The 21982-nt window shown below is 35.3% G+C and overlaps 1 protein-coding gene across 1 annotated transcript in view; it reads right to left on the bottom strand.

Annotated features, from left to right (window-relative positions):
- The window catches only part of LOC111518000 (engulfment and cell motility protein 2), a 34044-nt gene extending 14695 nt beyond the window's left edge, over nt 1–19349 (bottom strand). The window contains exons 1-6 of the mRNA XM_074177889.1: nt 19160–19349; nt 13912–14170; nt 11166–11431; nt 10549–10808; nt 4760–4945; nt 1416–1558 (exon numbers count right to left, since the gene is read on the bottom strand). Coding sequence (XP_074033990.1) covers nt 1416–1558; nt 4760–4945; nt 10549–10808; nt 11166–11431; nt 13912–14170; nt 19160–19315 — 1270 coding nt within the window. The 5' untranslated portion in view covers nt 19316–19349. The remainder of the gene's footprint in view (nt 1–1415; nt 1559–4759; nt 4946–10548; nt 10809–11165; nt 11432–13911; nt 14171–19159) is intronic.
- Nucleotides 19350–21982: the final 2633 nt, after the last annotated feature.

Below are 21982 nucleotides of genomic sequence, written 5' to 3'. Positions count from 1 at the left end.
TATATTATTTTATAGTTTACATTTTTATATGTCTGATTAGCGATAGCTAATATGTAGTAGTAGACTTTATTTTTTTTTAGGAATCCTAATATACAATATATAGTTATGCATCTATGAATAATTTATATACTTATATAATTTTACAGTAAGTCATGTATTATAATTTGATATATTCTAATAATAACTTTTTGAATACTTTTAAGGAATTTACATGTTTTATTTCATCAGGTAACTTATTGAAAATATCTAGACCTTTAAAGAACAATGCATTCATTCCACTCTTATAGTTTGTTCGGGATCTATAAAATGTATTACATGTTCTTGTGTTATAAGAATGAATGTCACTATTTCGAACTAAATATCTGCTAAGATAGGCTGGTTGTATCCCACTCGTAATTTTGAAAATAAAAATCATGCTCAAATAATACGGTCTCTTATGTACCGGCTGCCAGCAAAGATTGATAAATGTTTTGAAATTCTAGAGAAAAATTACATGTGTAATTTTGTTTGTTTGTTTTTTTATTTAATTATTTTAACCAAGCTTTGTGAATAAGATATGAATCTTCAGACAATAAAGCATATTTTTACTTTGACCGTTAATCCTATCACAAACGGTGCGTGGAATGGCGTAAGAACTGGGCGTCAGATCCCATGCGGTTTTGGATGGTCTAAAACGTATTGGAAAGGTCAAAAGGCAAAAAGTGGTTGCTCTACGATTTGAATGATCGACAGAAATTCTCACGTTTGCAGGTCTGTGCTTCTTTGCTTTTGCGCGACCAAAACTATCTTTCTATTTTGGATCAGATCGTCACGTTTGATGAAAAGTGGATCTTCTACAACAGGAGACGTTGAGAACAGTGGTTGAACACCGATGAGTCACCCAATGCCTTACCAAAGGCGAAAACCCACCAAAAAAAGACCATAGTTACCGTATGGTTGTCAGCGGCTGGTGTGATTCACTGTAACTTTGTGCAACAGGGCCAAATCATCACTGCAGAGTCGTATTGTGGAAAAATTGACGAAATATACCAACAAGGCTTATTTCATAAATCACCGTCTGAAAATTAAACGAGTTGAGCATCGAAGTTCTGTCTCACCCACCATACTCCCCAGATCTCTCGCCGACAGCATTTTTATAACTTTCCCCCCGGTAGAACCTTCGTCAATCAGGACTAGGCAAAAACTGCCTTCGTCGACTTCTTCGAATCCCAAGCTGACGGAATTAATCGACTTGTGTTACGTTCAAATGATGCTCATTTAGATTGAATTGAATGAAATATTACAGTTCAAAATAAACTCATAAAAACGGACAAAACTTTTGAAACAACCCAATAATTCATTTCAGAATAATATTACATATTGCAAACAAAAATGTATAGATAATATTTATTCAGAAATACTGAATATCTACTCACGCAAAGCTTCTAACGTCAAGTAGCTAATTGATGACATTTCATAATCAAGGTAGATACTTGCATTTCTTGATTTCGAGCTATACGCAAATGATGACTTTCTTGAACTCTGACTTTTGTCACTCATTAGAGAGGCTAAAGACCACCTATAAGGAAAAAATTATGTAGTATCAGATAATATGGGGGGTTACATGTTGATAAATGAATAAACATGTCTTTAAATAACACTTCCAAAATACAAATCATGAAATTATAAAACAACAATAAAAATTAATTGGCGCTCCGGGGCGACTTCATTGATTCCAGTAGCGCATTTGCTTTTTAAGCTGCAGGAAAACCTGGAAAAACCTGCAGCACCACATCATCTGAAGATCTTGATCTGCCAATGTCCTCTCTCTCATGAAACAAAATGTAGGGTGTCTCCAGAGGCTCCAATGAATACATACATCGCCAGAACACTTAGAGACACGACTATCATCAAACTTAAACCAGTCCGTTTCGTCTTTGACCAAGGCGTAATAATGACCAGATTCAACGCCAAAGCCTATTCATTTTTAATTCAAAGAATCATTATCGCCATTCAAAGGGATAATGCCACATCGATATTGGGTACTCTTCCGTCTACTCAAAAATCAGATGAAATATTCCTGAATCCACAAATCAAATCAAAATTTCCTATGAACAACGCAAATTGGAGTAGGCAGATTGATCATTTTCCGATTTTCTCAGAAGATGCAGAGGAAAATAAACAAGTTCTGTAATTATCATTTTCTCACAAATTCGAAAAAACTTCCAAAAACTAATTCAGTTTCAAGCAATTTAACTTCAAATTCCTCATTCCGTTGGTCCAATGATGGGAAGAATCATCGCATCCGTGATTACTAGTAGAAAACAGCAGTGGCGAACGTATCATCAACAGCTACAACAAAGATCAGTGATACATTCCTTAGTCAAAACTCTTGGGTTTAATGGGTTGAAAAATATTGGCAACACCTGTTTCAATGAACAGTGTATCCAGTGTTTATCAAATACGAGATGGTTACTGGAATATTTGAAAAAGGATGAGTACATGAAAGATATCAATACTAATATTTCTGGTATGCAGGGTGTTTTAATCAAAGCTTTCGCAGAAGTTATCAAGGAATTGTGGTCAGAAAATTCATCTGATAGAGCAGTGAACACAGTCTCCTTAAGAAGTCAGATTCAGAGTTTTGCCCCTCGATTCATGGGTCATGCGCATCAAGTCGCCCAGGAGTTCCTTCGTTATCTTTTAGAAGGTTCACATGATGACGTTAATAGAATTAATGAGAAACCTAAACCGACCTTAACGGAGATTAACAAAAAATTGAGCGATAGTGGAAAGCACAAGAGTCATGGCTGATTTATTTGAGTACATATAACTCTAAGATTGTAGATAATTTCGTTGGTCAATAAAAATCCACGATGAAGTGCACAATGTGGTCACTCATCTGTAACTTTCGATCCTTTCTGGGATTTGTCACTCCCCATACTACAAAGAACTGGCCAATTGAGTTTATCACAATGCTTGGATTTCTTCACATGGGAGGAAACTTTGGATGGACATGAAAAACTGACGTGTTCGAGTTGCAAGGAAAGAAGAAAATGCACAAAGTCTCTTCAATCCATAAGTTTCCCCGTAATTTAGTCATTCATTTTAAAATATTCTCTCTAAGAGAAAGATTTAGAGGCAAGGTAAATGTTGCCAACGAATTTCCTCTAGATGGATTAGATATCAACAATTATGCAGCAGACAATGTGACTCTTTGTCGTTATAACATATATGCACTTTCGAATCACAATGGGTCTACCTACAGCGGACATTATATAGCATTCTGCAGACATCCCTATACTGGCACGTGGCACGAATACAATGATTCACACGTGTCAGCAATTTCACCAAAATCGCTTGTGAGTGGAGATGCATACATCCCCTTTTATGAAAAGGAGGAAACGAGTTCGCACCTTTTGAGCGTTTTGAAAAGTTATTTTTGAACTGTTAATTTTAATGTTATAATGAATTAATTTCATATATCTCAGATTCTTGAAGTTCGCCATTTAATGTATTTAATGATATAAAAATGCAATCTCTATTATTCCGTCACATAATTTTTCGAAATACAAATATTTGATGCATAAAACATTTTAATCTTAACACAATGTCCCCTATTTTCATTTTTACCAAAACTGAAACATGTACTCAATCACGTCGAATGTAATTTTCTCACATTTTTAATCGAAGTATAGTTGTATAGTATCAAATTATTCAAAATGTCACTCAGCTCTCCAGAATTGTAACAACATTTCTAATCTGAAGAAATAATTTGTAAAAAATAGTATTGATAATAACGCAACTAAAATATTGTAGTGATCCTTAATTTCTCATCCTCCTATACACACAACACAAAGTTTGTTCAAAAGGATTGCCAATATTTTATATAAAAACTTTAGCCTTATTGGTGCATTCGTTAACATGCTCATTACACAAATATCCGGGAGAGGGATAGAACACATCTGTTTTTCAAATATTATCAAAGAAATTAGATGGTTTACAGTTAAGAAATCTTGATGGCTATTTAATCGATACCCTGCCAATGATTCGATGGCCGAGAAAATATTTATTCAAATAGTTTTTGACTAGACCAAGTTGATGAAATAATTCATCTTCTGAAAAAAAATTTATAATCTTTTCACGTTAATGTTCATTTTTTACTGAAATATTCAACATCTGAGTAAATTGAGCCGAAGTTATTTTCTAGGTTTATTTGCCGTGACCTGCAGATTTGTATGCCTGACGTTTCGTTTACTACTGCGGCAGACATTATCAAGATGGTGAGGCAACAAGTGTTGTTGTTGTCCTCAAAGCAGATAGTGCAGAATTGGTTTGAGTTTCCGACTTTATTTCATTGGTAGTGGACCTGGCTTCGTTCCTAAAGGTTGGATCAAATGACCTGATATGAGAGCAATTAAACGGTGGTAGCTAGATTCAATTTGTGTTGAATACCTCTTTCTTCTGGTTGAAACAATTTCTGTGCTTCTGAATTTCTATCGCCTCCCTATAAGAACTCTGAGTTCTATAGTGAATCAGAATTGTTTTATTTTTCATGCCAATTCAAATCAAAGAATAGATGAAAAAGTTCCAATAGGTGGCCAACGAGATAACCCGACTTCAACCTTTTAGATGTTTTTTTCTCGAGAAAAATATGAAAAACGATGCTGGTTGTGTGACGCAAAATTTTCTAGAATATTTGCTCTAAAGAATGCTCTGATTGAACTTGAATTATTTTTTTCTAATTTTCAATTATTTCAATGCTATATAAATAACTCACCTCTCAGGCTGGCTATACGCCAACATTGTTTCAACTGTTGAACTTTTGTTTGATATGTCAACTTCATCAAAATCCATTAGCACCGTGACTCTCTTGATATCACTTTCTTCTAGTTCAAATTCTTCTCTTTTGAACACGTTGTTGTCGGTAAGACTAACTTCACTTTTCATAGCTTCGTCATATAAACTTAAATATCAAAAATATTTCAATATTAATTATTGAAAAATATTGAACTTCATATTCATGGAAGGGTTTTTGTTATTGAAATTCATGTGATTGGAATTTAATACCATTGGTTTTGAATGAATAACTAAATTGATAATAAGCTAGATCAGTTTCCTAATAATGAGGATGACAACTAAGCAGATAATGATGATGACAATGGGAGAAAATTGGTTTTGTACGTTGTACGTTTATTCTCTTCTTTAACAAATGCATTCATTGCAACAAGTTCATTAGACATTCGCCAATTCAATAAATGGCCGATTTTCTATTGTGATTTTGATACTTTTATATCCAGATCGACAGTGATATTCCCTAGTTGCAGCGATAATCCCTTAAACAATAAAATGCTTTCGAATTCAATACTGAGCAATTACACAAATGATACAATTATCCATACAGATGGTTCTAAAATAAGTACAGGTGGTACAGGCTGTGCATTCTACATCTCAAACACCAAAGAAACGGACAAAATTCGGATTCAGATCAATTGTTCTGTAGCTACTGAAAGAGCTTTGCTGAGAAAGTATTAAAAGTGCCGTATTGATAGTGGGCTCGAAATCGGTTCTTTACTCATTATTAAATGAGTTTCAAATAAACCTTGAACACGAACTGATATGCATCGTTAGAAAAACTTCGAGTAAAATATCAAATCACCATGAAGAAGAGAGAATTGAAACTTTCTATATTTTTTATCACTTTCATTTGTAACTAACGTTACTGCAGTTTCGTCCTATAAGGATATTTACAAACTTATACATTAAACTATGTCAATGTCATCTTCATCTGGACCAAAGGACATGCAGGTTTTAGGGATAATGAAATAGCTGATAAAGCAGCCAAAAATGCAACTTCTCTCAATGATGTCAACCATGTTTTCGAAAATGAAGGTCAAATCAGTTATGTGAAAACTTTATAAAAAGGCCACTGGAAAAAAGATGTCTGACTTTTGTTCGTTCGAGCAACAACCAGTATACACTCCTACATCCCTCATTACCAAAGGATATTTCTCTCATTTCAAAATACAGGGTACCTAATTCCTATTTTTCTACCATCAGTAAATTAAAATTAAATCCTAGTTGCTTTTCTTCACACCTAACCAAAATTGGTATAACTAATTCTGATAAATGATGTTCATGTGATGGTGTATCAGTTGGAAATTTCAATAATTTTTTTTTTAATTTTATCAGTTCGGACTTCCATTGCCTAATATAATATGATATAAATAGATTTGAAGTCAATTTTACTAGGCAAAAAACTTTAATTACAATGAAATAACATGCAAGAAATAAGAAAAAAAACAAAAAAAATTAACTATTAACACGAGCTGAAAAATTAAAAAATTATTAACAAGAAATGAAACCAAGTTACTTCACGACGTTTCGATTGTCTTCGGGTGATAACTGGACTTATTCCTTCGAGATTTGACTATATAGTCAAAGAGTAGGATCAACTGATCAGTTTCGACGTGGAAAGCCTCTAAACCAAGGTTCCTGTCGAAGAAGCACTTCAAATCATACAGAAGATGGGGACCGAAGATGGGGACCTGAAAGATACAAGTAATCATGGAATTACTAGGATGCTGTGTACGAAACTGCTACTTCCAACTGAAAGAAGAACTCTTTACGCAAGATGAGGGACTGCCAATGGGATCGCCACTTTCACCGGTCATAGCCATATATATATATATATAAATATGGTTGAGATACGTGGACGACACCTTCATAATACGGAACCACGGGAACGCAGAACTAGACACTTTCCTGAAGCACATCAACAACGTAAGTTCTTCCATCACTTTCACAATGGAGAAGAAAGTCCACACCGAATCGCCATTCTTTGACGTATTGGTGAAGAGGATCGACACTAAATGGGATCTGTATATCGAAAACCTACTCACACGGGACAGTATCTGAACCTGGAATCCAACCACCATCAATCGACTGAAAGAAGAATCATCAAAACTCTACTAAACCGTGCTTTCGGGCTTACTCCAAAGTGAAGGCTTTAGCTAAAAGAGCTCCACAAGGAAGAGAAGCCGCCACAATCAGTACTTGTACTTCCCTACATCAAAGGATTGTCGGAAAGAATAGAAGGAGTGGGTCCAAGTATAACATCAGACCTGCTTCAGATCTGGGAACACTATCCGCAGCAGTGTCACGAAAACCAGGCCACCAAACACGGACTGCGATTCCAAGAATTGCATTTACCGGATACCCTGCGAGTGCGGAGAATCATACATCGGTGAAACTAAGAGGCCATTGAAAGTTCGCATTGCTGAGCACAAGAAACACACACAGCGAGGAGAAACCAGCAAATCCGGAATATCAGAGCATGTTTGGACTCATCAACAGAACATCAAGTGGGCTCAAGCTGAAATCATCCACAAGGAGGAACACTGGTTTATGAGAAAATTCAATGAAACCGCATATAAGTTGTCCAACAAAGTATTCAGCCAAGCTAGCGAAACATATGGAAAGCTCTAATCAAGCGGAACATGACCAACTCCCGTCCCTCTTAAAACCAATGAAGCGGAGAGGGCGAAAAGTGGATAAGGGAAAACAGTCGAATGACCTATAAATGGTCAGATCTCGAAAGAATAAGTCCACGTTAGTTAGGGAAGCTATATATTATGCTGTAGACGACCCCTTCCGATATAGAAGACACTCTGTCGAATGAAGGCCCTCCTGTCCCCCGTTAAAAGGGTGAGGGAGCTGGGCTCCAACCTGGATGAAATCAAGACGACGTGCAGGAATAAGTCCAGTAAACCAAGTAACTTGGTTTGGAATCTCATAATTTCATATTTTTAATTTTCATTTCTTGTTAATAATTTTTTAATTTTTCAACTTTTTTGTTTGCTGCTTGTATGTTATTTCATTGTAATTTCAGTTTTTTGCTTAATAAAATTGTTCTTTCAGCTAATCTTTTTAATTTTTTACAGATTCTTTCAGGGATTTCAAATCAATTTATATCATATTAGACAATGGAAGTCCGAACTGATGAAATGCACCAAGAAACATTGTCAACCACCTTGGTGGTTGGTGATCGAAACACGTATCGAGGTGTTTCATCTTCAAGAGGAAGATCAAACTAAGCTGTTTAGTTTGATCTTCCTCTCGAAGATGATCACTTGGTGATCGAAACACATGTCAAGGTGTTAAAATAACGGTTTGGAAGATCAAACTAAACTGTATAGTTTGATCTTCCTCTTGAAGATGATCACATAGTGATTGAAAAACGTGTCGAGGTGTTAAAATAAAGGTTTGGTTTTGGGAAAAAACTCCAGTAATATTCATTACCACACCAAAGGTTCCAAACAGTGCATCACAAGTACATAATCATCATCATCTTGGCAAAGGATACAAGTTAGCAAGCAAGCAAAACGTTTTTGGAAAGTATAGTCTGGGATGTATTCAGGGTGAACAGCTCTAGTTTTCAATATATTTCTGACAACATTTGTTGAAGTGAACAGGAAGTTTTGAAGGCTTCTTTCGCGTTCAACTTTTTAAAAATAAACTTTGAATCTGTCTTTTTGACAAGTTGAAGTTTTACAAAAATACTCCCCAAATTCACGTTTTCTAATCAAATTATCTAGTAGCTATATTTGAAGAATCTCTATTGCTTTCAGCTATATGTTCCTGAAAACAATACCTGTTACTCAAGTGTAACAAACAAGCCTACGGACTAGATATATGTGGATTGTTTAAGAAAATGAGGTGAATGTTCAAATTTCGCGGGCTACCTACATTCGATTAGCGATTTTTTATGTTGGTACACTCGTCTCCAACATATGTTCACAGTTTCAGTTGTTCAGCATGTTCAGTTTGTTGTTGGACACCCTATCACACCAACAACCGATGAAAATGTTGCGAAAGTGAAGAATATTGTCATGGTGAATCGTCGAATCACTATTATAGAAGTTGCTGAGGATATTGGCATATCAGTTGACTCATGCCAAGCATTTTTTTTGTAAATTTCGGGCATGAAGCGTGTGGCAGTGAAGTTCGTTCCAAAATTGCTGAATTTTGACCAAAAAAACCGTCGCATGAGCATCGCTCAGAAATTGTTAAATGACGTCAACGGCGATCCAGATTTGCTTAAATGAGTCATAACTGGTGACGAATCATAGGTACATGGTTATAACATCGAAAACAAAGTCCAATCGTCACAATAGAAGAGCCCAGGAGTGCCAAGACCAAAAAAACACGCCAAGTTCGATCAAATGTCAAGGTTTTGATCAATTTTTTTTTGATTACCGTGGCAAAGTGCATCTGGAGTGCATTGTTTGTTCGTAATTTTTTGGCCAAAAACAACACCGTAATCATGCGTCAGCCGCCGTATTCACCAGATTTGCCTCCCTGTTCACTTTTTCCTATTCTCAAGATTAAGGGACCCATGAAAGGACGGCATTTTGCGACGATTTCTTAGAGAGATCGAAGACATACCAAAAAGTGCATATCACAACTGTTTCGAGGATTGGAAAAAATGCTGGCACAAGTGTATTATATCTGAGGGGGACTACTTTGAAGGGAATGAAATTATTAACAAATACTTTCAAACTTTTTAAAATACTCATCAAGATATTTTTTTTCAATCAGTACAGTCAAATTTATATAATATCAGTTTGTTGAATGTAAGAAATCAAAACAAATAACGAATATTAAAAAATATTCTATCATAAAAATCATGTAATTTGATTCAGAACCAACATTTGTATAATTATATCTGACTTTTAGGTAATTAATTTTAAAACTTCTATGTTTCTTTGCATGATGTCGCATCGATAAATTTGTTTCATCCTCGAGGACAAAACAAATATATTTGATTGATAGTTGTGCCATTATTTATTATTAGGTAAATAAGTTTGTTTATGTGAGTTGATTAAAATGGCATAAGGCGAAGAAAATGTATGATATATGAACTATGAACAGATGAACTTTGACAGTAATTAGGATACCCAATATGAAGTTGAGAATATATGTATACTTGCGTGTGCTACTTTTAAATAGATCAGGAATTTTTTTCTCAACTCCTGAATAGAGTGTGCTCGAATTTCAACATTCTAATGTCAGATGAGTGCTAATAATAAATAAAACTTGTCCTTAGGATGTAATAATATCTTTCATTTTTGAAGAAAAGAAAGGCCGAGAATAGATTATAGCAAGGATTATACTAAGGACAATTTTGCTCATGTTGGTAATACACATACATTATTTAATTGGGTACATATCTATTATCAAAACATTAGCTATGCTTAAAAGACTCAGGACTGGCTTGTCTCGTATCTTGGGAAACATATTGCAATAGACAGTAATAATCAAAATATTTCTAATTCTTGCTAGTTTTATGATTGTAGCTCTATTAGTTATACCAGAAATACTTGAATTTTTGTTAACGTTAAAACTGAATTGTAACTGAAAAAAAATCGTAAAAGTGTAATTGTGTTTTTCGACTAACATCGAACTGAAGGCTGATGAAAAATATTATTATAATTCACATAAATACATTTTTTTACCATATTTATATGACTCCTAACTTCATTTCCATTCTGTAGGAGTTATACTTACCTTAGCAAGTAGGTCTGAATAACATATAACTCATGTTGCATATCCTTATCCAATTCTCCCGGTTCAATTATATATTTATAAATGTTTTCCCTGTTCTTGGCCAAGTTCATTTCTTTAATCAACTGTTTCTTTTGGTCTCCTTTACACAACCTTATGATGGTATTTATCAAAAGGAGAGCACCATATTGTAGACGTTTTCCCACCGCACTTCTATTTAGAAAATAAGGAGTGATACAGGTAATGGGTACTTCTTTTATTATCTGAAACTCAGTGATGTTCGTTGGGATATAATTATATATTTAATTGAACAAATTATTAAAAATATAATTCAACAAATAATACAGGAACATTCTTGTCATGGTTTATATCCATGATTATTCAAGTAAAAATTCAGATTTTCATTTCACATATAAGGGTTCAAACACCAGGAGTTTTGTCGTAAAAAATCAAGGATACATTCAGTGTTCAGTCTAAATGAATAAATAAATTCAGTAATACTACATTTGAAACTTGGAGATCAGCTTTATCACTTAAAATTTTGTGTAGTATTGTAATGAATGATTAATTGTTGAATTGCTCGAATTGATAAAAATTAAACGAATACAATTTACCTGTTATTTCCATTTGAGGAATGTAGGATCTTTCTGAATAAGGATTTTATGTAAAATTGCAAGTGCATATTTTACATGGTCTCTTGAGTCATTGTCTACATCTTTCTTGATTATTTTGATCGTTTTTTGAAGAAAATTGTGTGAAGTGTCAGTAATGAAACCTTTTTGAAATAGATGACAAATTGTTGCCAACAAGGCCTTCAGTTCATTTTCTTTGAGTTCTTCATCATTTACGAATGTTTTGATTAACTTGTGATGGTTTTCCGATTCAACTAAAAAACATTCAAAAAGCATACTTAGTGTATGGTTATTTGCATATGATTTGTTATTTTTGTAAGACAGTTTATAAAACCATTCTATTTAGATTTTATGGCAGTGTCTTATTGCCATCAAAAAATCTGTCACTTGACCGCCTAATTCGAATGTGAACTACATTATATATCAATAAACGAGTTCCATTGTGATTATTGTGCACCATTTTAAAGTATATTTTTTAATATAAGGCTCTAAAAATCTTTTACAGTGAAACTGTTAGAGAACCCGAGTTAGAAATGAAGTTCTCAACTTTCATTGGACTTGAAGATATCCCCACTAATAATTGGCATATTTCCCTGCATTCGTCCATGTTATAACAATTTTTAGTCGAGGCCAAGTCCACATATAATAACTCTTGATGCACTACGCCACGCGGTAATCGAAGAGAACAGTGAACAAAACCTTGACAAAAATATGCAGTGACAAAAATATCCATAAATTTGGAATTTATCAGTGCTTTTCCTAGATATTTATTTTGCATCCTTCTTCAGCCTTATAGGTTTATTGTAGTTTTTCTCCCATATTTCCATATGACCTATTACAACAATCTTTTTCTCTATAACAATCTGTAGAAGTCTGTTTTTGGATAGTTTCCTCACCTTTGGATAAAGTCGCTGTTGCGCAACCTTAATTTGTTCAGCCGTTTTTGTTATCCTATTATGCCTGTCAAATGTTTCATTCAAATAGTTTTCAATGCAAATGACGTTAGATTTATTGGTCTCAAGGATTTTATCGCATCCTATTCGATATTCGCAGGTCGTGTTATGTAGGTGGTCCTAAATAGTATGTCTTCGTCCTTTAGGTATATGTGTCGCAGAGCCAAACTTGCTCTGAGGATTTAAAACAGTTTTTTGAACAGAATATTGAATAAATACTGTATTGTCCTTGCATCTTATGAGTACATGTTTGAAATAAGTTTACAACCTGGTTAATCTTCTTCAAATCTACCACTTTCTGTGTTACCTGACAAACCTCTCTAGGATGAGCTCTCTTTAAGTCTCCCCTCCTGGTTTTCTGTTCTCCACGGTGTTCGTTTTTTGATTATTTGTTGAAACCGGAGTTTTCGTCGAGATTATCTTTCTAGAGTCTGGTATACTCCTTGACCATTTCCGCATTCATAGTTTTTGCTCGGTATAGCCAGATTTCTTGTATGACTACAATATCAAACTCCCCCATAGCCTTGGAGGCTGTCTGACTCGTCCATTTCCTTCATGTCCCCGAAAAACCTATAGCCTCATAGGCTAGATGCCATCTTTTCCATGACACCAATAAATACAAATGAAAATAAAACAACCTTATATAGGAATTCTAATATACATCACTAAAAATGTCAACTTGTAACCATACCATTTTTTGATTCGAACTCACAAGCCAGAGTGTTCATAAATATAAAAAGAGGAAATGAATTGAGCTGTTTCTTGTCTTTAGTTGCATTGTATGCTGCTTACGTCACAGTCTTACAGTCCTATTTTGTTCAGGTGTCTTCTCAATGGGTGGTGTCCAGTAAGTAAGCCTGTAATTATTTTGAAGCGGTCCCTGCTTTGTTGAAGCCTTTTTCAATTATCTTCTTGGACGGTACCTTTATGAAGATGTATACGTGTGTGTTGCAGGTCTATTTTCCCAGTACCCTATATGATCCTTATAGATCCACTTCCCAATCTGGTTCCGTACGAAAGAGTTTGGTACCCTTACAGCTATGAGGGTTGTTCCTTCTGGCATACTTATCAGCTTTTTCATTACATATGGTAACCAGTCCGTCTATTCCCGTCCGCCAGTTTCCTTAGTTCTTCACGATTTTCTCAGATTAGTTTGGATATCACTTTTGAGTTCGTCACTGTCCCAAGTGCTGCCTGACTGCTATGAAAATATTAATCCGCCCATCGATGTTTCTTGTAAAACGATGTTTCTTGCAAATTGCAAAATTGCATATGAAGCTTCAAATTGATGTTTCTTAGGCATTACAAGATTGTATATGCCTGGAAAGTTGATTCCAGCTACTGTTCCATGTTCGGTTTGCTAGGTTTGCCGTCTATATAACAGATGTTTCTACCGAGTATGTTCTTTCTCTACTATTTGATATTTATAACCGCGAATTTTGTGTCGAACATATATTTCAGTGTCATGTATTCCGTGTACATGTTTGATGATCGTTCCTACACATATTCTGAAATTTTTGTTCGTTTTAAATTGGTGCACTCGAAATATAACACTAAATTATACTTGAATCAGAGAATTGATCAATGTTGATTCAGTAATGAATCGGAAAAAATAATTAGTGAAGTTAAAGATTTTCTATACTTTAGGTATCACGTCTCTTATTATAAAAACAACTTTACCCATAGATTGAACATATTTTAATGTCTTTAAACGGGCAGTTTTGAATGTAAGTTGAACTATTTGTAGTCACTAGAATAAAATTAAAAGAGTATTCACCTACCTAGTTCCTCGATGAATACAGGATCATAGCACAATTTATTTAAGGCCTCATAACATATTTCCCTTTCTAGGCTTCCAGTTTCATCAATATGGGGGATTATCCTGTCTCTTAGTAAATAGTCAATTGAAAATACTATCTTCAAACAGTCATTATGTTGAATGTTCTTTAGGTTCTTCTCAGATACGTAAGAGTCTATCACAGGATTTACAGGGTCATTTTTTATTTGGATCAATTTCAAACCATACACAGTCGAAACGGGCTGAAATGGAAAAAAATACATTATGTACCAAGGGTAATTTAACAAAGCCAAAGGAAACCAAGACTGGGACACATGTAGGAAAAAAACTTACGCAATATAAAAAAAAATCTGGAAGGCAAAAAGAGACTCATGGAGGAGGTTTTGCATGGATATGGAAGAAACACCCACATGTGCAAAAATCCATCAAATACTTGCCAAGGAAAATACTGCAGCTTAGTGGGTTTCCTCAAAAAAGAAAACGGAACCTACACAAAAACTGAAAGGGAAAGTATAAGGCTATCATTGACAGCCCATTTCCCAGCGACATATTAACCTGGGCTCTCGGGAGGGGGGCTTCCTTTCTCCCAACAAGACACAGAAGGCCAACGGCGGGGGATTGGAGCCTGGTCCCCGAAACCACGAGACCGGATAGGATCAGATGGGCGATCCAAAAATTCAAACCATACAAGTCACCAGGAATAGACGGAATCTACCTGATTCTGCTACAAAAGGGACTGGATGTGCTGATACCACATCTGGGCAGAATTCTCAGAGGGATATATTCCAAAATCATGGCAAAAAGTGAAATTTACTGGATCGATACACAAGAGACGAAACGTTGAAGAAATGACCTCTTAGTGCTCATCAATATGCGTACCAGCCTGGGAAATCGACAGATTTAGCGCTGGACGACAGACTACTATCTAAGTCGCCGGACGACAAAGAAGCTGCTCTTCTAGACATCGAAGGTGCATTTAATAATGTCTCCACGGAGTCATTTATAGACGCACTGGGAAAATGAGGAGTACCAGCTGTCGTGTGTCGATGGATAAAAGCCAGCCTAGAAAGAAGGATGATATACACCACTATAGGAGGGGATACCATATAGGTAAGAGCAGAGAAGGAATGCTCACACGAACGGTTCTATAGCCATTGCTATGGGCAACAATTGTAGACGATCTCCTTAGGAAACTATCTGAAGAAGGCATATATTGCCTGGGATATGCTGACGACCTGGTGATAGTCACAAAAGGGAGATTTGCAGGCATCATCTTGGAGCGCATGTAAAGAGCCTTGAACATCGTCGCAGATGCTGCGAGCATGAGAACCTCTCAGTGAATGCCCAAAAAACTACTGTCGTCGTGTTCACAAGGAAAAGAGTGATGCGAGGACTAAAACCACCAATACTCAATGAAGTGGCACAGGCTCACGTGGGACTTCCACATCCAAAAAATAGCACATGAGGCCAGGATGGTCCTGGGAATTTGCAGAACCAAAAAATGACACTCTGGTTATATACAAGGGTAGTGAGACCCATGATAGACTACAGTGTAGTGACTTGGTGGACAAGAACAAAGCAATCAGGTACGGCTAGGCTATTAGGCGGCATACAAAGGCTGGCGTGCCTAAGTGTTGCGGGAGCCTTGAGAACGACCCCAACTGCAGCACTTGAAGTCTTACTCGGACTTCCGCCAATGCACATCTACATACAAAGAGAAGCTCGACTGGTGACACACAGGCTAATGCAGGGACAAGCCCCAATCAGCCAGTCACACCGTACAAAATACTTGAAACTGTAAGTATAATGAACTAAAGGCAGATCCAATACTAGGAATGCCCGTTGATAACACAGTTCCGCAGTACAACTTTCAAAAAGATTTCAAAATCATCATATCAAGTAGAGAGGACTGGCAAAACGGCCCACCGGTAAAAGCGGAAGAAACTTGGTATACAGATGGCTCAAAGACCCAAGAAATAATGGGAGCCGGTATATACGGAGACAGAGCAAAGACGAGAATCGCACTCAGCCTCGGACATAATGTAACTGTGTTCCAGGCAGAAGTAGAGGTCATCGAACACTGTATAAGGGAAATAAACAGGCGGAAGGTCACAAATAAAACAATTGCCATTTTCTTCGACAGCCAGGCGGCAATTAAAGCGCTCAGCTCATTTCAAGTCTTCTCAAGACTGGTGGGAAGCTTTCTGAACGCACTCAAGGAGCTAAGTACCCAAAATAAGGTCACTCTAGCTTGAGTACCCGAACAATGAGGGCAATGAACACAAGGGCAATGAGTAGGCCGATGTTCTAACCTGTGAAGGCGCATCAAGGAGTTCATAAGGAAATCATCGCCCAGATTCACGGAAGACCTGCTAAACCACAACCGTGAGGTTGTAAGGTTAGTGGTAGGTCTACTAACGGGGCATAGCTGGCTCAGGAAACATATGAGCAACATGGGTCATACAGAAGAAACCCAATGCAGGTTCTATCAAGAAGAGAAAGAAAACGCACTGCATGTGATCTGTGAATGCGAAGCGATAGCAAGGCTGAGACACGCAAGATGTCAGCTATATGAAAAGGTCAGTGTCAAGGCTATGGAGTCTCATCAAAAAGATCAAGCTAGTCAATGAGCTCTAACAACCAAGAAGCATCACAATGGATCTGAAAAAGTCGCAGTGAATCAGGCTATGGGCTAGCTCTTCGACAATCTAATTTAAGGGTAATTTATATCAATAATAATACGCTGAAGTTCGTTGGTTTTAGGTGTCAAATTCGTGGTTATAAAAGCCTATACCTAATCTAAGTTTTGAAATTGATTTTTAAGAAAAATGAACGTGTATTGACTGTAAATGTATTTTCTTAAATGTTTTGATGAAGTAATGTAAAAATATCTCATTCGCAGTAAATACATTTTAGTAAACCATATCTTTATTAGTTGTAACTAGGATTCTTATCTGAAAGGTGACTCAAACTTATGAGTTGTTAATATCTGTAAAATTTATTATCTTTGTAAGGAAAGTATTTCAAAGTATGTACATAATAAAGGTCATAACTTTGAGTTTTTTATTTTTTTTATCTCTTTAAATGAAAACAATATTTTGATATTCCAAACAAAGTAAATGTTGAATACTGATATTTCTGCAGAAAATTCTAATTAATTTTAATTCATGAAGGTAGGAAAATAATCAAATTGTATATTTCAAATTCAGTTATATTGTTGATAATTACTCTTACAAAATTGAAAGGGATATATTTTCGGAAGGGATTATATTTCGGGAAAGAAGATTTTTTTTTGCTTTCTACTTCTCCATCTTTGTACAAAGAATATGGAAAACTTCCGAAGGAAGGAAAAGAACAATTAAGTTCAAAATGAATTCTTCACAAAGGTGTATATATCATGCAGAGAAGTTACCTTCAGATACAAACCGGCAGAAAAAACCCCTTCAGTACAACTAGCTTCATAACTGATATAAAAGAAAGCATTCAACGTATAATTTTCTATTACTGGTCCTAATGATAAATACCTCTTCGCTAGAAAATACAAAATAATAATAATATTTAATAATCTTCTACAAGGTTCAACGACAAGTCAAAATATAAAATAAAAAATACACAGAAAAATTCCACCTACAATAATAAATGGCCATTCAATAATAGTAAATAGATAGATTCAATAACAGTAAATAGATAGATTCCATAATAGTAAATAGATAGATTCAATAATAGTAAAATACCGGCCGCCACTGTTTTTCGTCAATCGATTGTGACCTGGTAAAGGTCACGCTCAACTCGACTTGTGTTTCTCGGTCGTTATACGTGTCGTGTCGCTTCGAAAATTTTCCAGAGACTCCCATATCGGCTTCTAGAGACTTCCATTACGATATATAAACACTGAGTCGTGCAGATCGAGAAAGTCTAGTTGAAAGTGCGGTACGCAGTGATCTAAAAAGGCGATATACATTGAGTATCAGTCTGAAGTTTCAGGTAAAGTTTTTCTGTTGTATTGTCAGTGTAGCGGTGAAATAAAGTTGAGTTTAATTGTACAGTCTAGTCAATTATGGTCAAATCCACGGGGAAACCGTAACATTTGGTGTCGGAAGTGAAATAGTTGACTAAAAATGTTCTGTTTTATGGTGAAAACAAGGTGCATCGTTTACGACGGGATGAAAGAACTCAAGAAAATGTTTAAGGCTTTGCAAGCGGGCCTGAAATTACCGGGTGCTATCCAGAAGCACCTGATAACTTCACCCACTGGATTAGTGCCCATTTCACCGACGGGGTTCGTGACACAGAGCTGCAGCAGTCGCTGAGGATGGCACGTAATTAAAAATTGAATGAAGCCAACATTCATGCCCTATAAATCGAAGCTGCCAAAAATGTTTCGCGACAACAACGATGAATTCTAGTGAGAGCCATCAATGAAAAGGAAGACGAAGAAACAGGTCGACTCATGGTAGGTCTTGAAGAACTGTTTAGGAAATATTTGATGAATGGAACTGCACCCAGGGCAAGAGAGCGGCCAAAATGCTATAACTGCGGCAAAGAGGGGCATTTGAAGCGGGACTGTCGGTTACGTTCAGGATCCAAGGAGAAAGGCTGGCATTCGGGATCTCCCGAACTAGAGCGTTGGAGTTCAGCCAGTATTAGAAGGGTATATTGGCTGTTGCATCACAAGTCCCTAAGTATTTGATTTCCACCATAGAACGCAACAGTAACAGCTTAGTTGTCGACGGATTTCTGAATAATCACCAGTGCCTTTTCTCCGTCGATACTGAAGCAACGAGGTCAGTTATGAGAGCCACCATTTCCAACACGAGCAGTTTGAATAAATTATCAGTAGTACCCGTTCTGGAAACAGCCTTTGGAGATAGACTGACGATCTATGTAGAGGCTGAAGTGAGACATAGGCTTGGAAATTTTGAAATAGAAACTAACTAACTATCAAGTTGAGTGAACGTATATGTCACGTTCTTGGAGACAATGTCTTACTTGGTAAGAAAGTATAATAAAAAAATACTATTGAATTTTGAATATATTACAAATTTTTTGCCTTATTGTTACCTACTTAAGAATGTTATTTTTCAAATTTTCTGACCACAGCAGAAAAATGTGAGTACCTAAATACCGAATATATCATACGGTACATATATGAAAAAATTTAAATTAATCGAATGGACGAATTTCTTTATTTTTCAAAATTACATTAAAATCATAAACAATATTCAACTTACCAATCCACTACGTTTGCAAATATCTTTAACCAATTCACACAATGGCATATTTTTGTCTAAATCATATAAAAACTGTTCCTTACTTTCATGTTTTTCCACTGAAATTTTTGCAATATTCGATACATTTGTCATTTTCATTTTTGTACGAACTAACATCCACAGTGAATTAAAATATCAAATGAACTACTTAACAATTATAATTGTATTTCCGAGGACTGATAAGATATAGATAAGGTGTTATCAAATTATGTTTAGGTATCAGAGAGGTGTGGCAGTTTCCTATAGTTAGACATGAGATATCACTTAGTGAATTATTTTTCGTTTTTTAATAGTCATAGCCTTTTTAGCAAATTTGAAATTCAATCTAGTCAATGATGAAATTTTTTAGTGTTTTGAAACTTAAAATAAAATAGACTTTAAGTAATTCTGGTTAATCTACTGGTTTTCTTTAGCACCCAAAAAACAACACTAATTAGTAATAGAAAATAAATATACCGAAATAAAGTCTCAAAATATTCATTGGTTCTGTTGAGTGCCTGGCGGAAAACAACTACCTCGCTGGCTAATACCACGCTGGATATTGAATTATATCTGACAGACATTTATGCAAGATACTTCGCAGAGGCAGATGTTTCTTGTTCATCCAGCAGCAGGACCAAGCTGAAATTATTTGAGATCACCTACAGATCAGTTTCGAAGTATTACCTCTCATCAGTGCAGGAAAGATCCGACCCAAACAGCAAATTGCCAGGGACTCGATTAATTTCAATGCGGCTCAACTGCATGTATGATACCTTCGTCTAAGAGAAATATTGTTAACTAGTAATTATGTATGTATGTATGTATGTATTTTCGTGACTTGAATACTATACATTTTCTATGACTCATAACAGGTATATTTTAAAATATTGAATTTAAAAAACACACTTTATTGTAAGAATTTCCACTTTCTAGTGGATTTTCATCAAGTATTGGTCACTTCTTTCATATTTTAAAAAATGATTAATTTTTGAAGGATATTCCGAATGAGAGAAATACCAATCAATTCCAAAAAAAAGTAACCCTAAAAAGGCATTCAAAAATGTAACCATTTTTTGTTATTTCATTAAATAATTCATATTTTGAATTTTTGAGTGTTTAAAAAAATTGAAAAGCTAACATAAGTGACCCTTGAATCAGGGATCACTGGCACTCAAGTCCAGAATTCTACCAACTACTTCAAGAAGCAGCTTACAAATATTCAGGTTTTGAATAAGTTGCATTTTGTTATCAAATGATGAATTTTGAAAACATAAATTTTTTATCCTTATTACAAATTTACGTCGCGGGTACACTTGTTTTCACTTCCTTATGCAATATTTTTTTTCCTGTTTTTCGTTATATTCATTTTTCGTGTATATTTCAAAATGAAATATCAATTCAATGATTAAGTTTGACGTTTAAGAACAAATTTTGAAGTAGGAAATTCTCAAAGCTTACTTGAAACACAACTGTAAAGTTATGAATTTGCTCATCTGTGATTGGCCTCGACAGTAGTGAGTTATGAATGATCGGTTTGAAGGTGTGAGTTATGGATAAATTTGCCTACTTAGCCAACAAGAATCGATCACATAATTGTTGCTTTTTTCAAAAATCATAGAAAATAGGCTATAAAAATAAAATAGACTATCAAATATAAGAGTTATAACGAACATTTCTCGCGAGTATAATACTATACTTTTTGTATGACATCAGTAATATTCTAAAATAAGATTCGTTTGTGAAGGATATTCCGAATGAAAGTGTAATAAATGACCGTCGAGTCTGAATTGACGATCCCTATATACTACTAATGATATATAATAATTATCCCAGTTATACTCAGCCAAAAGTATTTTTTTTTGGTATTTAGTTTGGTATCGCGAGAGTTGCTGCCACCAGATCAGAAAAAGTTTGAAATCCATCCTGATCACACGGATTAAGAATTAGTGGGCGACTTGGTCAATAGTTGAATTTTTTACCTTTCTATCTTCGTAGAGCAATGACTTGGTTATTCCACCAATTATATCCTCAGAGACTGGATTCGGTCACGGCTTAAATGCGTGGTCTTTTAGGGGTTTGAGGGAATGAAATAATATCAGCAGTTTTCACAAACCCACTTTATTGATGAATAAAGTCTGCGGAATAATCGGATTAACAATTATTGATAAAATAAAATTAATACAAATTACTACTGGAGTTTAACCTATACAAAATAATATTGAAACTATTATTTTATATATGTTTCACTGAACATTATTTAAACTATATGAAAAAAAAAGTAATATACATAACCGTGTGAAAAATATGAATAAACCACTAAAACAAAACGACAGGATTATTCCTCTGAAAATTAAAATAACTTCACTTAGGACATAGGTATGCCTTGCCTGAATTCTACTAGATCTGCTATAAAACAAAATGAGATACAACTCTGAGCAACTATCAAGAGACACACTTAATCGCTCCTCCCTGTATAACATAGGAAAATGCCTAATGAAATGAATTTTCACCAATACAATATATATCAGAATTGTTTTTAAATACACTCACCAAATTAACATAGATGGACTCTCCTGAAGCCTTCAACAAATGCCACTCTTTCCCCAAAAACTCTTACCAGGAACTCGAAAATGTTCTCTAAATCAACTAAATTGAATCAAACCGCGAATACTTCCAAACCCCAATAAGTATCACTTCTCTAAACAGTGACTTGAAATATCTCACTATTTCAATTCACTCAAAATTTCCAGCTTTCACCAAATCTCCGCGTACGACTCCCTTTACCTCAATTCAACTAAATCG

The sequence above is a fragment of the Leptinotarsa decemlineata genome, unplaced genomic scaffold (assembly GCF_025532065.1).
Source record: "Leptinotarsa decemlineata unplaced genomic scaffold, Ldec_3_MD MMD2_tig00003335_RagTag_RagTag, whole genome shotgun sequence".
In the NCBI taxonomy this organism is placed as follows: domain Eukaryota; kingdom Metazoa; phylum Arthropoda; class Insecta; order Coleoptera; family Chrysomelidae; genus Leptinotarsa; species Leptinotarsa decemlineata.
Note: the sequence above shows the minus strand (reverse complement) of the source record. Positions and strands in the feature narration are given on the sequence as shown.